This window comes from Lates calcarifer, linkage group LG6, assembly GCF_001640805.2.
Source record: "Lates calcarifer isolate ASB-BC8 linkage group LG6, TLL_Latcal_v3, whole genome shotgun sequence".
In the NCBI taxonomy this organism is placed as follows: Eukaryota; Metazoa; Chordata; class Actinopteri; family Centropomidae; genus Lates; species Lates calcarifer.
In genome coordinates, this window is record NC_066838.1 from 14446435 (window position 1) to 14461939 (window position 15505).

At 41.4% G+C, this 15505-nt stretch overlaps 1 protein-coding gene across 28 annotated transcripts in view; it reads right to left on the reverse strand.

Moving 5' to 3' along the window:
• Nucleotides 1-15505, reverse strand: part of LOC108889467 (putative helicase mov-10-B.2) — a 75915-nt gene extending 60410 nt beyond the window's left edge. For 7 of the 28 annotated variants that reach the window (XM_051071237.1, XM_051071236.1, XM_051071238.1 and 4 more), the window contains exons 1-8: nt 15232-15502; nt 15041-15143; nt 12977-13152; nt 11920-12022; nt 11681-11822; nt 11320-11572; nt 11104-11217; nt 10621-10801 (exon numbers count right to left, since the gene is read on the reverse strand). In XM_051071237.1, the coding sequence (XP_050927194.1) occupies nt 10621-10801; nt 11104-11217; nt 11320-11572; nt 11681-11822; nt 11920-12022; nt 12977-13152; nt 15041-15143; nt 15232-15380 (1221 nt within the window). In that variant the 5' untranslated portion in view covers nt 15381-15502. Of the gene's footprint in view, nt 1-905; nt 1019-1420; nt 1598-1681; nt 1825-10620; nt 10802-11103; nt 11218-11319; nt 11573-11680; nt 11823-11919; nt 12023-12976; nt 13153-15040; nt 15144-15231 lie in introns of all 28 variants that reach the window. The other 21 variants (XM_051071226.1, XM_051071246.1, XM_051071244.1 and 18 more) reach the window with 18 other exon arrangements.

Consider the following 15505-nt stretch of genomic DNA (forward strand, 5'->3'; position numbering starts at 1 on the left):
AAAACACGTGAGTGAAATGTCCTGCAGGAATGCTCCCGTAACCAGCCTACAGAGATCAGAGACATGATACATGGTAGCAAACTTACTCCCACACAAGTTTACGTGTGAGTTGATTGTTAGTAGTTTGGATGACAGAGAATATACAGTAAACAGGGATGCAATACTGCTGTGTGCAACAGTGATATGCTTCTTTTTTAGTGTCATGCAGGTGAGAAAACTGCAATGTGATTCAGTCAATACCTTCCAGCTGTTAACAGGGTGGTGACCATGATCCTATACTCCATCAGCTCCTCTTTAGGAGGAAAAGTGTAACACTCCCCTACCAGGTTAGAGCATGCCTGTGAAAGTAACACAATGTCCGTGTACACAAACCACAGAGACTAGAATACATCAGTATTCTAGTAACATGCAAAGCTCAAGCAAGTGCAGCAGTGCCACAGAAAGACATCGAGCAGATGTTTCTGATTCATTGTGTCATCTATTGATACTGCCCGATAATCTTAGCTGTGACCAAGTGAATCAGTCACAATCACTTGGAAAACAAGAGCACCCAGCACTGACCTTTAGCTGTTCAGGGGACACAATTTGGGTCCCGGCTGCTGGCGTACATACGGTACACTTTACGGTCATCCACATGGTCCAGAATCTTCTGGCAGAGCAGATCAGCAGCGCTGTTGGAGGGGAGCGCAGGCCAGGATGTGGCAGGAGGCCTGGGTCTTCTCTATCTGCTTGATGGCCTCCACCAGAGTCACGGTTTTGCCTGAACAGACAAAGAGCGATCAGAATAAAGTCAAGTGCAATAAATGTATGGCTTTGTGGGCAGTTGGTAGGTTAACAGGTCAAAACTAAATTGCTTAAACAGCACAACTCTAAAAAAAAGAAGAGGATGCTGGCGCTTGCTGTACCTGTTCCAGGTGGGCCAAACACCAGGTATGGGGCAGGTTTGGATGAGCCAGCTACAATGTGTTGAACTGCTTGGGACTGCTCTTTGTTTCCATCTAGCTTTGAGTCAAACAGTCTATCAACAAGAAGACAAAGGAACAGAGGTATGAACAACATATGAGAATCAGATACTCTCATCAGGTGGATCAAGTACCTAGTTTAGGCCAACATATTGACAACAATATGGTTCACGTTTTAATGAAATTTTGAAAAAACTCTTTAAAACATTTAATGTAGGAGTATGGCATGTAAGATGGATTGAGTGTAACCTTGGATCAACAAATCAAACTGCTTGGTGCTCAGGTTCACAAGGTGTTGACATTTGGGATTTCTGGGCATTAGCTGTACAACCTGCGGTTATCCTATTAACACTATTATTAGTAACACTATTATCATTGACAGATGTGGTCATATGTGCAGGGATACTGCAGATATCTGTGCTAGCCAGCTAAACTGCATCATATATAGCTTGTCTAACCTGAGGTTGGGAAGCTCAATTTGTTGAGACACGTAGGCGGGTGCAGCAGGGAACAACACCTTTCCCAGTCTTTTTGTAGCTGCTAGTTCTGCTGCTCTGTGCTGAAGACGCAGAGTCAGGCGGTTGACAGTGAACTCAACACTGAACTTCATGCCATCTATGAAGCTATCCAGCAATCTGCAAAGAAATTCACAGACAACGGATGTCAAAGAAATCTTTATTTTTAAATCACTGTATGTTACTGTATTGTGTTGATCTTACTTTGAGGAAAAGCCCAGTTTGACGCTGTCCAGCTGCACGCTGTGGACGTAGCCGCAGTACTTCACCCCTTTTTCTCCTATGGGACAGACCAGCAGCTTATCTCCTCGTAGAACAGACGGGCGGTTCTCAGACACACCAGGTACCTGGAAGGTGAGCAATAACAAGGAAAGGTGTTAACTGTTTGTATGCCAGTGAATATATTTCCCTGTTCCCTGTGTCAATCTAAATCATTTTAATATATCAGATACCATTGGTCTTTTTCTTATTATAATCCTTTACAGTCTGGTCATAGAAATGCATGATTACACTTCATTAGGGCCCGAGCAACGAGTTGCGTGGGCCCAACGGGGCCATGCAACGAGTTGCAAGGACCCTCTTGTTTTCGGTCTGTTTATTATTATTATTATTAGGGCCCGAGCAACGAGTTGCGTGGGCCCAACGGGGCCATGCAACGAGTTGCAAGGACCCTCTTGTTTTCGGTCTGTTTATTATTATTATTATTATTATTATTATTATTATTATTATTTTTTTTCTTCTTTTTCCGCCTCTTAGATCGGCTTTTTGAGGGCCTTAACATGCGTGAAAACTTACCAAAATTTGCAGACGCGTCAGGCACGGCGAAAAATTTAATAATTTAGGGGTCTTGAGCATGGGCGTGGTAAAATGGCCTCGGTAGCGCCACCTACATTTTTAAACGGAACAGCCCCTCAAGCCCGTTGCGCCTAAAAATCTGAAAATCTGCACACATATGTAACATCCCATGACGCACCAAAAAGTCTCTTGGAGCCATATTCTAAACCCAACAGAAAGTATTTTTATTTTGACCGGAAGGTGAAAAAATTGTGTGTTTTTGGCCATTTCCAGGGGTCGCTTGAACGCGAACTAGTCCTAGACGCATTATCCGATTGACTTCAAAACTTAATAGTATGTTCTTAAGACATAGACGATGTTAAATTGCGGCAGATTTTGAGTTTTTGTTGAAGGGCGTGGAAGTTATGGCCCCTCAAAGTTCGATTACTCGCCACGAAACAGGAAGTTGCTTTATTTTTGCTATATTTCGGCCATACTTTGTCCAAACTGCATCAAACTTTACAGGATTGTTAATGGTACCTATCTGCACACATCCATATGTCAATATTCATACAATTGTTGTAGCACCACCTATTTATAGCAGGAAATGACATATTTTATAGTGTGATGTCCAGTTTCTAGACGGGTGACCAGATTCACTTCAAATGTTGTCAGCCCCTCCTTGAGGAATTTTTTGGAAGACTGGCTCCGAAAATTGTGAGTTTTGGTCGAAGCGTGTGCCGGTTCTGGCCCGTCAAAGTTCAGAAACCCAACTTCCTGTTTGAAACCTCAGATTTTGGGGTAACTTCCTGTTGCGACTCTCTACTTTATCCTATAGATGGAGCCATTGTATTACTCTTTGATGGGTTTTTGGAAGGGGGTCTCTGTGTGTGTGCGTCTGTGTGTGTGTGTGTGTGTGTGTGTGTGTGTGTTTGTGTTTGTGTTTGTGTTTGAGGGGGGAGGGGAAGAAGAGTTGATTGAGTCTGTGAGAAGCTGCCACAGAGAGGTTACAGTCAGGAGAGCCAAGAGCTGCTTTACACGCGGTATAAAAACTTCAGTTAAGATTTGAGCTGTCACTTGAGAAAGCATCATGCCAAAAACTAAGGAAATCACTGTAGACTTGAAGAATTGTCGATGCTTAGGAAGCAGGAGAAGGATATACAAAGTTATAACAGCATTTCCAAGCGTCAAGAACTCAAATGAGAAGCGTCACCGAGAAATTCAAGGAGAGCCACACTGTGCAGAACAAGCCTGGCAGAGGTAGGAAGCCAAAGATTTCAATGACCCTGGAAAGAAAACCAGTTAGAGACCTGTCTAAAGAACCCATAAATGCTGCCAAGACACTAGTGAATGACTTAGTTAAGTCTGAAATTGTAGTCTCAAAGAAGATTACATGAATTCATGTAATCTTACCATATGTCTCCCCTTGACCAAAGCTGAGCGTGGATTGATGCTGTCTTTACAGTTTGGTTTTGATCAGTTAGGAAATTTCACACGGGGTCAGCTGATTTTTTCGTCTTACTCAGTGTACGGCGACAGGAAAAGTTCACTAGGTCCTCCAGCGTCGAGGTGAACCAGCTGAATATAAGCCACTCAAGTTGACGACAAGTGCATTGAAAAGTAAAAGCTGCTGGCCTTTACCTTTTCTTTGTCAAAGCGCCTGTTTGGCCAGTAGTTAGTAAAGTAATATTTTCAGCGTTGTCCACAGTCTCATGACATGTTTAACAGGAAGCACAGCACGCTGGTTAAGCTCATGGCAAACTGTTACTAACAGCTAAAATGAAAGCTTGTCTGTATGTAGTCTAACTGGTTAGTTTGTCACTAATCTCCAAATTTTGCAAATTGCTATAAACTTCACTCTCTTAAACCAGTAACAGTCTGAGCTGGACTGATAGGGGTCTGTATGGATAAAGATAAAATCCTAATGATACCCATCCCTACAGCTGGTTAGTGGCTTCGCCCTGACTTTAGGCAGATGAGATATTCACTGTTCAAATAACTTCATTATAAGCCTTGTTTAAGCATAAATGATTTATATATGCACCCAATAACAGAACTTAAAAAAATGCTTTTGCTCAAAGCTCAAAGCTTGTAAACTCAAGTTAAAACTGAGTTTTATCTCCTTTTGGGAGGGGGTATTTCTCTGTGTGTTTGTGTGTGTGTGTGTGGGTGTGTTTGTGTTTGTGTTTGAGGGGGAGGGGAAGAGGAGTTGATTGAGTCTGTGAGAAGCTGCCACAGAGAGGTTACAGTCAGGAGAGCCAAGAGCTGTCACAGATGATGAGCTCTGAAAAATATTATCACAGAAAATAATTAGCGTAAAAGCTTTTATTTAAAATTTTAACATCTGGGAAGTGTGAACTGTTACGCCAGCGTGTGCCCTGCGACCTGCGTTGACCCCGCGGTTGCCGGGGTCCCGCGGTCGCCGCTCCCCCGACGGGACGCCGGGTGCGAGGGCCCGTTCAACGCTGCTCGCAGCTTTAATTAGGGCCCGAGCAACGAGTTGCGTGGGCCCAACGGGGCCATGCAACGAGTTGCAAGGACCCTCTTGTTTTCGGTCTGTTTATTATTATTATTATTATTATTAGGGCCCGAGCAACGAGTTGCGTGGGCCCAACGGGGCCATGCAACGAGTTGCAAGGACCCTCTTGTTTTCGGTCTGTTTATTATTATTATTATTATTATTATTATTATTATTATTTTTTTTTTCTTCTTTTTCCGCCTCTTAGATCGGCTTTTTGAGGGCCTTAACATGTGTGAAAACTTACCAAAATTTGCAGACGCGTCAGGCACGGCGAAAAATTTAATAATTTAGGGGTCTTGAGCATGGGCGTGGTAAAATGCCCTCGGTAGCGCCACCTACATTTTTAAACGGAACAGCCCCTCAAGCCCGTTGCGCCTAAAAATCTGAAAATCTGCACACATATGTAACATCCCATGACGCACCAAAAAGTCTCTTGGAGCCATATTCTAAACCCAACAGAAAGTATTTTTATTTTGACCGGAAGGTGAAAAAATTGTGTGTTTTTGGCCATTTCCAGGGGTCGCTTGAACGCGAACTAGTCCTAGACGCATTATCCCATTGACTTCAAAACTTAATAGTATGTTCTTAAGACATAGACGATGTTAAATTGCGGCAGATTTTGAGTTTTTGTTGAAGGGCGTGGAAGTTATGGCCCCTCAAAGTTCGATTACTCGCCACGAAACAGGAAGTTGCTTTATTTTTGCTATATTTCGGCCATACTTTGTCCAAACTGCATCAAACTTTACAGGATTGTTAATGGTACCTATCTGCACACATCCATATGTCAATATTCATACAATTGTTGTAGCGCCACCTATTTATAGCAGGAAATGACATATTTTATAGTGTGATGTCCAGTTTCTAGACGGGTGACCAGATTCACTTCAAATGTTGTCAGCCCCTCCTTGACAATTTTTGGAAGAAGTCCTCCGAAAATTGTGAGTTTGGGTCGAAGCGTGTGCCGGTTCTGGCCCGTCAAAGTTCGGAAACCCAACTTCCTGTTTGAAACCTCAGATTTTGGGGTAACTTCCTGTTGCGACTCTCTACTTTATCCTATAGATGGAGCCATTGTATTACTCTTTGATGGGTTTTTGGAAGGGGGTCTCTGTGTGTGTGTGTCTGTGTGTGTGTGTTTGAGGGGGGAGGGGAAGAGGAGTTGATTGAGTCTGTGAGAAGCTGCCACAGGGAGGTTACAGTCAGGAGAGCCAAGAGCTGTCACAGATGATGAGCTCTGAAAAATATTATCACAGAAAATAATTAGCATAAAAGCTTTTATTTTAAATTTGTTGCAACAAATTCAGGTTTCTTACAGCATTTTCCTTATTGAAAACTAAATTCTACCTGAAATGTATCAATAAAAATCTTCTTTTGCAGTTAATGTCACCAGTTTATAGTTTAGTTTTAATAGCATTCCCTGTCACTGATGTGCCTTTAATTATCGGTTCTATCAGGGATCATTTATGTGTTTATCTTACGGGGGTGAGCCACCTCACAGGTTGGTTATATTACCTGTTGACCTCAGCTCAGTGAGCTAAGACAATGTTTAATGCAGTGTTTTTTCTGATATGAAAATGGATATTATTCAGCACATCTAACCTCAGCAGGCCCCTCTTCAGAAACTCATATCTGCAGATGTCAAAGCTGGCTCAAACGTTGTCCACAGTCTCATGACATGTTTAACACGAAGCACAGCACGCTGGTTAAGCTCATGGCAAACTGTTACTAACAGCTAAAATGAAAGCTTGTCTGTATGTAGTCTAACTGGTTAGTTTGTCACTAATCTCCAAATTTTGCAAATTGCTATAAACTTCACTCTCTTAAACCAGTAACAGTCTGAGCTGGACTGATAGGGGTCTGTATGGATAAAGATAAAATCCTAATGATACCCATCCCTACAGCTGGTTAGTGGCTTCGCCCTGACTTTAGGCAGATGAGATATTCACTGTTCAAATAACTTCATTATAACCCTTGTTTAAGCATAAATGATTTATATATGCACCCAATAACAGAACTTAAAAAAAATGCTTTTGCTCAAAGCTCAAAGCTTGTAAACTCAAGTTAAAACTGAGTTTTATCTCCTTTTGGGAGGGGGTATCTGTGTGTGTGTGTGTGTGTTTGTGTTTGTGTTTGTGTTTGAGGGGGGAGGGGAAGAGGAGTTGATTGAGTCTGTGAGAAGCTGCCACAGAGAGGTTACAGTCAGGAGAGCCAAGAGCTGTCACAGATGATGAGCTCTGAAAAATATTATCACAGAAAATAATTAGCATAAAAGCTTTTATTTGAAATTTTTACATCTCGGAAGTGTGAACTGTTACGCCAGCGTGTGCCCTGCGACCTGCGTTGACCCCGCGGTTGCCGGGGTCCCGCGGTCGCCGCTCCCCCGACGGGCGCCGGGTGCGAGGGCCCGTTCAACGCTGCTCGCAGCTTTAATTATTATTATTATTATTATTATTATTTTTTTTCTTCTTTTTCCGCCTCTTAGATCGGCTTTTTGAGGGCCTTAACATGCGTGAAAACTTACCAAAATTTGCAGACGCGTCAGGCACGGCGAAAAATTTAATAATTTAGGGGTCTTGAGCATGGGCGTGGTAAAATGGCCTCGGTAGCGCCACCTACATTTTTAAACGGAACAGCCCCTCAAGCCCGTTGCGCCTAAAAATCTGAAAATCTGCACACATATGTAACATCCCATGACGCACCAAAAAGTCTCTTGGAGCCATATTCTAAACCCAACAGAAAGTATTTTTATTTTGACCGGAAGGTGAAAAAATTGTGTGTTTTTGGCCATTTCCAGGGGTCGCTTGAACGCGAACTAGTCCTAGACGCATTATCCCATTGACTTCAAAACTTAATAGTATGTTCTTAAGACATAGACGATGTTAAATTGCGGCAGATTTTGAGTTTTTGTTGAAGGGCGTGGAAGTTATGGCCCCTCAAAGTTCGATTACTCGCCACGAAACAGGAAGTTGCTTTATTTTTGCTATATTTCGGCCATACTTTGTCCAAACTGCATCAAACTTTACAGGATTGTTAATGGTACCTATCTGCACACATCCATATGTCAATATTCATACAATTGTTGTAGCACCACCTATTTATAGCAGGAAATGACATATTTTATAGTGTGATGTCCAGTTTCTAGACGGGTGACCAGATTCACTTCAAATGTTGTCAGCCCCTCCTTGAGGAATTTTTTGGAAGACTGGCTCCGAAAATTGTGAGTTTTGGTCGAAGCGTGTGCCGGTTCTGGCCCGTCAAAGTTCAGAAACCCAACTTCCTGTTTGAAACCTCAGATTTTGGGGTAACTTCCTGTTGCGACTCTCTACTTTATCCTATAGATGGAGCCATTGTATTACTCTTTGATGGGTTTTTGGAAGGGGGTCTCTGTGTGTGTGCGTCTGTGTGTGTGTGTGTGTGTGTGTGTGTGTGTGTGTGTGTTTGTGTTTGTGTTTGTGTTTGAGGGGGGAGGGGAAGAAGAGTTGATTGAGTCTGTGAGAAGCTGCCACAGAGAGGTTACAGTCAGGAGAGCCAAGAGCTGCTTTACACGCGGTATAAAAACTTCAGTTAAGATTTGAGCTGTCACTTGAGAAAGCATCATGCCAAAAACTAAGGAAATCACTGTAGACTTGAAGAATTGTCGATGCTTAGGAAGCAGGAGAAGGATATACAAAGTTATAACAGCATTTCCAAGCGTCAAGAACTCAAATGAGAAGCGTCACCGAGAAATTCAAGGAGAGCCACACTGTGCAGAACAAGCCTGGCAGAGGTAGGAAGCCAAAGATTTCAATGACCCTGGAAAGAAAACCAGTTAGAGACCTGTCTAAAGAACCCATAAATGCTGCCAAGACACTAGTGAATGACTTAGTTAAGTCTGAAATTGTAGTCTCAAAGAAGATTACATGAATTCATGTAATCTTACCATATGTCTCCCCTTGACCAAAGCTGAGCGTGGATTGATGCTGTCTTTACAGTTTGGTTTTGATCAGTTAGGAAATTTCACACGGGGTCAGCTGATTTTTTCGTCTTACTCAGTGTACGGCGACAGGAAAAGTTCACTAGGTCCTCCAGCGTCGAGGTGAACCAGCTGAATATAAGCCACTCAAGTTGACGACAAGTGCATTGAAAAGTAAAAGCTGCTGGCCTTTACCTTTTCTTTGTCAAAGCGCCTGTTTGGCCAGTAGTTAGTAAAGTAATATTTTCAGCGTTGTCCACAGTCTCATGACATGTTTAACAGGAAGCACAGCACGCTGGTTAAGCTCATGGCAAACTGTTACTAACAGCTAAAATGAAAGCTTGTCTGTATGTAGTCTAACTGGTTAGTTTGTCACTAATCTCCAAATTTTGCAAATTGCTATAAACTTCACTCTTTTAAACCAGTAACAGTCTGAGCTGGACTGATAGGGGTCTGTATGGATAAAGATAAAATCCTAATGATACCCATCCCTACAGCTGGTTAGTGGCTTCGCCCTGACTTTAGGCAGATGAGATATTCACTGTTCAAATAACTTCATTATAAGCCTTGTTTAAGCATAAATGATTTATATATGCACCCAATAACAGAACTTAAAAAAATGCTTTTGCTCAAAGCTCAAAGCTTGTAAACTCAAGTTAAAACTGAGTTTTATCTCCTTTTGGGAGGGGGTATTTCTCTGTGTGTTTGTGTGTGTGTGTGTGGGTGTGTTTGTGTTTGTGTTTGAGGGGGAGGGGAAGAGGAGTTGATTGAGTCTGTGAGAAGCTGCCACAGAGAGGTTACAGTCAAGAGAGCCAAGAGCTGTCACAGATGATGAGCTCTGAAAAATATTATCACAGAAAATAATTAGCGTAAAAGCTTTTATTTAAAATTTTAACATCTGGGAAGTGTGAACTGTTACGCCAGCGTGTGCCCTGCGACCTGCGTTGACCCCGCGGTTGCCGGGGTCCCGCGGTCGCCGCTCCCCCGACGGGCGCCGGGTGCGAGGGCCCGTTCAACGCTGCTCGCAGCTTTAATATTGGCTTTGTAATTAAACTAATTTGAAAGACACCAGAGCTAGTGATGGATATCAGCATAGTTTTTAAATCAAACATTAACTTCTGGGTTCATAGGGACTCATCCTCAGGTTTGAGTAACCAGTAGGTTTACAAAATTACAATATAGTTTAGCCTTATTTGGGGTAAGGTACAGAAAGGTGTTGCAACCATCTTGCTGTCAGTATGCTGCTCATCATTTTCTCTGTCGTCTGCAGAACCAAGAATCTCTTTTTCCAACATATTCTTTTAACCATCTTACTCCATGCTCTTCCCTAGAGGTATGCAATATTACTGATTAGTCAACAGTTTCTGATTGGTCTAATTCTAAAATACTGCTAAGTCATCACTGTAGCTGTTGCTAGGAAAACACCTAATTATCTGAGCTGCTCGTCCTTATCGGGAAAGTTACCACTGGCACACTGGTAAACAGTGTACCTGTCTCTACTTTCTCCCAGGCTAACATTGACAGAGAAACAAATTTGTTTCCTCAGGCCTTTAAGAATCTGCTGGTTAAGATGATCTCTCACTCTCTGCACACATATGATGATAATTGAGCACAGAGTGGTAGAGTGTGATTACATGAACATCACAGTCTCTTTGCACATCTATTGCTCTGGTTTAAATCCAGAGTCCTGTAGTGTACTGTACTATGCACTATTGAATGACTGATGTATTTACTCCTCCTCCTCTCCAGGCACTGCAGATGCTAATTAGGCAGGTACATGAGCTAGCCGCTGCACTTAAAATTGTAAAAATGACCAAGAAAAGTTAAATGTGAGCTGGTGAACAGGTCAAGGATGGACTGATTATGAGAGGAAGTGGATGAGTAGAGAGACATAGTTACCTCCAGAACAAGAAGTTTCTTGTTAACTGGGTCTCTAACCATGGTAGCATATTCTTTGTCATTGTTGGGGATGTTGTATTTCTTGATGTCCACCTCCATCTGAAGCTCCTCCAGATACAACAGCAGCTGCATCTTCTCAGTGTAGTTCTCCCAGCTCAAGGGACTTTCCAGCAAGGCTCTTCTAAACAGACCAAAGCAGAAGAAACAGTTTATAACAATGTAGGTATATACTATAGAATATAATACTCCCTATTACAGTGCAGGACTGGGGCACCAGAGACCAGGGTTTACATCCTGAGTCTTGTCTGTGATTGTGGTTCAAGCAACAAAAGCACTTTGGGTAAGTGTTGTGTCATGTTATTCAAGTCACTGCCAACATTTTCTGCATTAAACCAGACTACAATCTTTCGCTAACCTTGTACAGGTGCTGTCAGCATCTATAGCTATTGCTGGAGATGACATCAGAAACTGAACTGAATTTACCTTCTATCACGGCAGGGAGAGGGCTGCTTCAGTAGACTGATGAGCTGGTTGGTGTCTGGTGGTATTCGATAGTCTCTCAGCGGAACCACATTTTGTAGATGCATCACCGACAGCCTGGTAAGATGAGACAAAATACAAAAGACAACTCATGAGACGTACAGCATTAAAATTTTTCAGTTTCTTGTATTTTGAATAGTGTAGAGTAAACATCGATACCCTTCAGGTGGCTGCCCATCCACAATTTTGCAATTAACTTCAGGGGTCCAGACAGGGAGGGACCGAGGTTTGTAGGGTGCTACAGGTGCCAGCTCCACTCCTAAAGAACCCATACACTGAGCCTCAATAAAGCGCACAATGTGGAATGAAGTGGAGGAGGGCCCCAGGTCTGGTTTGAATTCAAAGGCCAGTGTAGCTGGATAGAAACCAACCCAGTGGCAGCAGAAGTAAACTTTGATTTCATAGCTATCACCTGAGAAGAAAAACAGGACAGGAAAAAATATTTTGTGTATTCATTGTAGTTTATTGTGCCCATAATCCTGTTAATTTAAAGTAAACTGGTTTGTCATCTTTGTGTTACCTGGGTTGAGAGTCAGAGGGTTTGCTTTGGTCACTTTGTGCTCATCCTGCAGATTTAAGTATTTGAGCCACTGCAGTGGGGTGTAGTAGGTGAAATACACAGGTGCTGTTCCTGTGTTTTTCACATTCAGACTCACAGTGTACTGTTTAAAAAGAAAAGAAAAACAGATCTATGCAGTTGAGCTGCACATTTGTACATTTGTTTCAGCAGACAACACTGCGATTTCACAACATAAATACCTCATATGTGCCTTCCACACACAATTTAAGCGTCCCGTTCTGAAAGTGCTGGTCGGAGTTGCTGGTGATGCTGATACCATGTTTGTCAGAGATGAACTGAGCTCTGTGGATGCACAAACACCAAAGGTGATACACTGCTTTACAGGCAACAGGATGCTGTGTTAATTTAAAGATCAGGTGTTTTACAGGTGCACGGAGCAGGCAGCAGCAAAGGTGAGCTACAGTGAGGCCAGTGACAGGCTGCAGGTTAATGACAGAACAGTGATGACTGACTGCTGTGCCTGCAAGCTATGCTGGCTCATGCAGTTTATGCTTACAACCCTACCCACACCATTTCCTGTTCCATCTGCTTTTTGCCACAGCACACACGTACATTAAGTCTGCTGCTGCGGGCCTTGACTCTAAAGAGAACCTGAGTGTCACTTTTTAAATGACCTTTACTTATTGTCGAATGAATTAAGAAAAACTCTCTGATCAGTTTCTATTGTCTTCATTTTGCTCTGATACCAGGAAATTGACTCTACACATCAGACGCAGCATTAAAATGTGCATAACCATCTCCTTCCCCCCACCAGCCTGTTACACCAAAACTGCTGCGAGGGCAAGATCATAAATGTGTAGAGGTGTGTATATGGTTTTCCTCTGCTATTTTATCTCTCTCTTAATAACAAATTCCAGAGTTAATCTCCAACAAACATATTTCAGATATTTGAGACACTACAAAGTCCTGTAACCTTCCTGACAAGACAGTCTAATTATTCTCTAACACTGAAGGTTACAATGCCTCTTATGACTTAGACATCAGATTATTTTACAGTGATATGTTTCTATGACAGTCTACAAGCCAAAAACACTCCAGTTTTCTCTTTTACCAAGTTACCCTAAAAAAATTATTCAACATGTTTGACTTGAGAGGACTGTGGTGTAGAAAGAAATAGTAGAATTATATTTAAAAACAGAACAATAGCAGTCTTGCAGAATAAAAACCAAACACAGAGAAAAGATTTTTGGGGTAAATGATAATCAAAGGAGGAATCTCATTATTTGGCTCTGTTACCGCTCTGTCTTCAGTTTGGTCATCAGAAGACTGGCCAGTTTCCTCCGGGCTCGAACTCCTGTGTCTGCTTCATCCGGGGAGGTGTGTGCCGGCGCGGGACTGGACGCTCCATTCTGCACAGCCTGTGGCTGGCAGTTCCTCGGTGTGTGCCACTGGTCCACATACAGATCTCTGACCTGTGGAGAGGATCATTTCATGTCAATTTTATCTTGGTAAGAAAAATTCAATTTTTCTGTTTGTGTTTCTGTTTGTTTTTTTTTTTTTTTTGTGTTGTTTTTGTTTTTTTGTTTTTATTGACAGTAGCGGACATAATCCTCACCTCCTCAAGCTAACCTCACTTTACTTATGTATTATTTATTTATGTATTTAAAAGTGCTTAATCTGCACCCACCTAACCTTGTAAATGCATATAAGTACAATACACAAACAAGCTCTTGTTTTCAGACCTGAAGTTTCGTTTCTGTTAAACTGACACCATCCAGGTCTGTATACAAACACTGATTCAGCAGTGATTGGGGCTTGAGTCAAAACCCCTGCTTTTGAAATGACACATTTAAATGTTTAATATATTTAGCCCCTACAAAAAGCCGCTGTGTTTTATCCTCACTGTTAACTGCGAAACTTGTGAAACCAACTGTGAATCACTTAATACACAAAACCGGAAGTGAGGACGATTTTTCTTAACCTGACAACACTGTGAACTTCTTTTGTTCTAAGAATGATGATACACTGGAGAGGAGGTGGAAATCCTGCTATAATTTCCTAACTTTAAAAAAAAAAATGTATTGGCTTAAAAGAAGAAGTACCAACTCCTTGAGTCATAAAATTACCACAAATGAGTGCACACAATATGGTTTACAAAGGAAAAATCAACTATTCTAAGCTGGGGGAGTTACAGTTTATATTAAGGTTTATTTCTTAAGATATTAATAATTTTACAAAACTTATATTCTCAGAAAAATGGTGAACTGTTTGATCTCCTCTGTGACTATATTAAGCTTCTTACTTACTTATAAATATGCAGTTATGAATATTAAATTAGATGGAAAAGATAAAAGATTTTGTGGAAATACTGGATAATTTTCCCTCTTTAGACCTTAAACATTTCTTTTAATGAAAACAGCTGAGAAGTTTAGAGAGGAAATGTATTTAGTCCCTTAGTGAAACTGAAAACAACTCAGACATCCGAACCATGACACACAGTCCCAACTTGACACTTATCAGAGGGAATTCCACCAAAAAACATAAGCACAGGTGTTACATAATGTGGATTGTGATAAAAAGATTTTTTTTAAACAAGTTAACAAGATGCCATCCCTGTTAATTAACCGAACCAGACAATGATGTTGAAAGAAAGACCAGATTTGTCTTTGTACTCTCCACTGTAGCACTGCCCCATGGCGCAGAATGGCATCTCTGACGCATGTGATGACCAATTCAGCAGCCCCCTGACCACACCCACCAGTTATTCATACTGAGATCACATGTAGAACAGACTTTGACCTTTAATTTAGAGCAATTAAACTCTTATTAAAGCTGTACGTGTCTGCTCCACATAAAGTTTGTGAGTGTTTCTATCCCGCAGCAATTATTACTTTCATCTGACTCACAAGTAACTTATGATTAAGTGACTTTAAATTCAATTGTAATGTTCTACATTATATCTCACCACTGTGCCACTACAGCAAATAACTTAATATATAATAAGGTGCGTCAAAACAAGAGAATGAGCCGGAAAATAACCAAAGATGCGTCTCTGTTTCCACCTAATAAACAGGGGAAGACCACGACAAGAAAAAAAAAAAAAACACAAAACACAAACAGAAATAAACTGCCATTGCTGGATTAAAGTGTCTTAAAATAGAGTGAGAAAATGGAGGTTTGACTAACAGAGAAAGTATTATTACGATATGTTGCCTAATTTAAAAAACTAATAATAATGTGATATAAGGGAATCACGATAAATCAAAAATCACACTAACTAAATCATCACTTTTTCACTCTTTAAATGAGGCTACCAGTGTATTAAAATGAAAACAGCAATGATATAAAATGAATGTATACCGAGGCGTTAAAGTAAATGTTGTCTCTTCGTCTTGTTATTTTGCCGTGCGTTTTCAGGGCATAGAGGACTGAACCAAAGTTTGGGTCTTTGGTCCCTGGGGTCCTGAAATGAACACATAAACATTTAATCTGGGACACATTTATAAAACTGTCATACATGCGGAGTAAGTATATGATCAGGAACAACTTACCTTCTCCTGAAATCATCGTTGTAAATGTCTCTTAGTTGAAGTCTGTTAATGATGGATGCTCGATCAGTCTCCTTCAAAAACTCATAGAAGTCGAGTCCAATTTGGCAGCGTTGGCCTGCAGACAGTTTCCTATGGTTGTTATTAGCCATGATCAAAACTCAATATTATCAAAAATATTCAAACACGAAAGCGTCCGGACTATTCGCTAGAACACGGAAATATCGTTCGGCAACACAGAAGATATAGTCGCATCTCAGAGGAAATCCCAGAGACA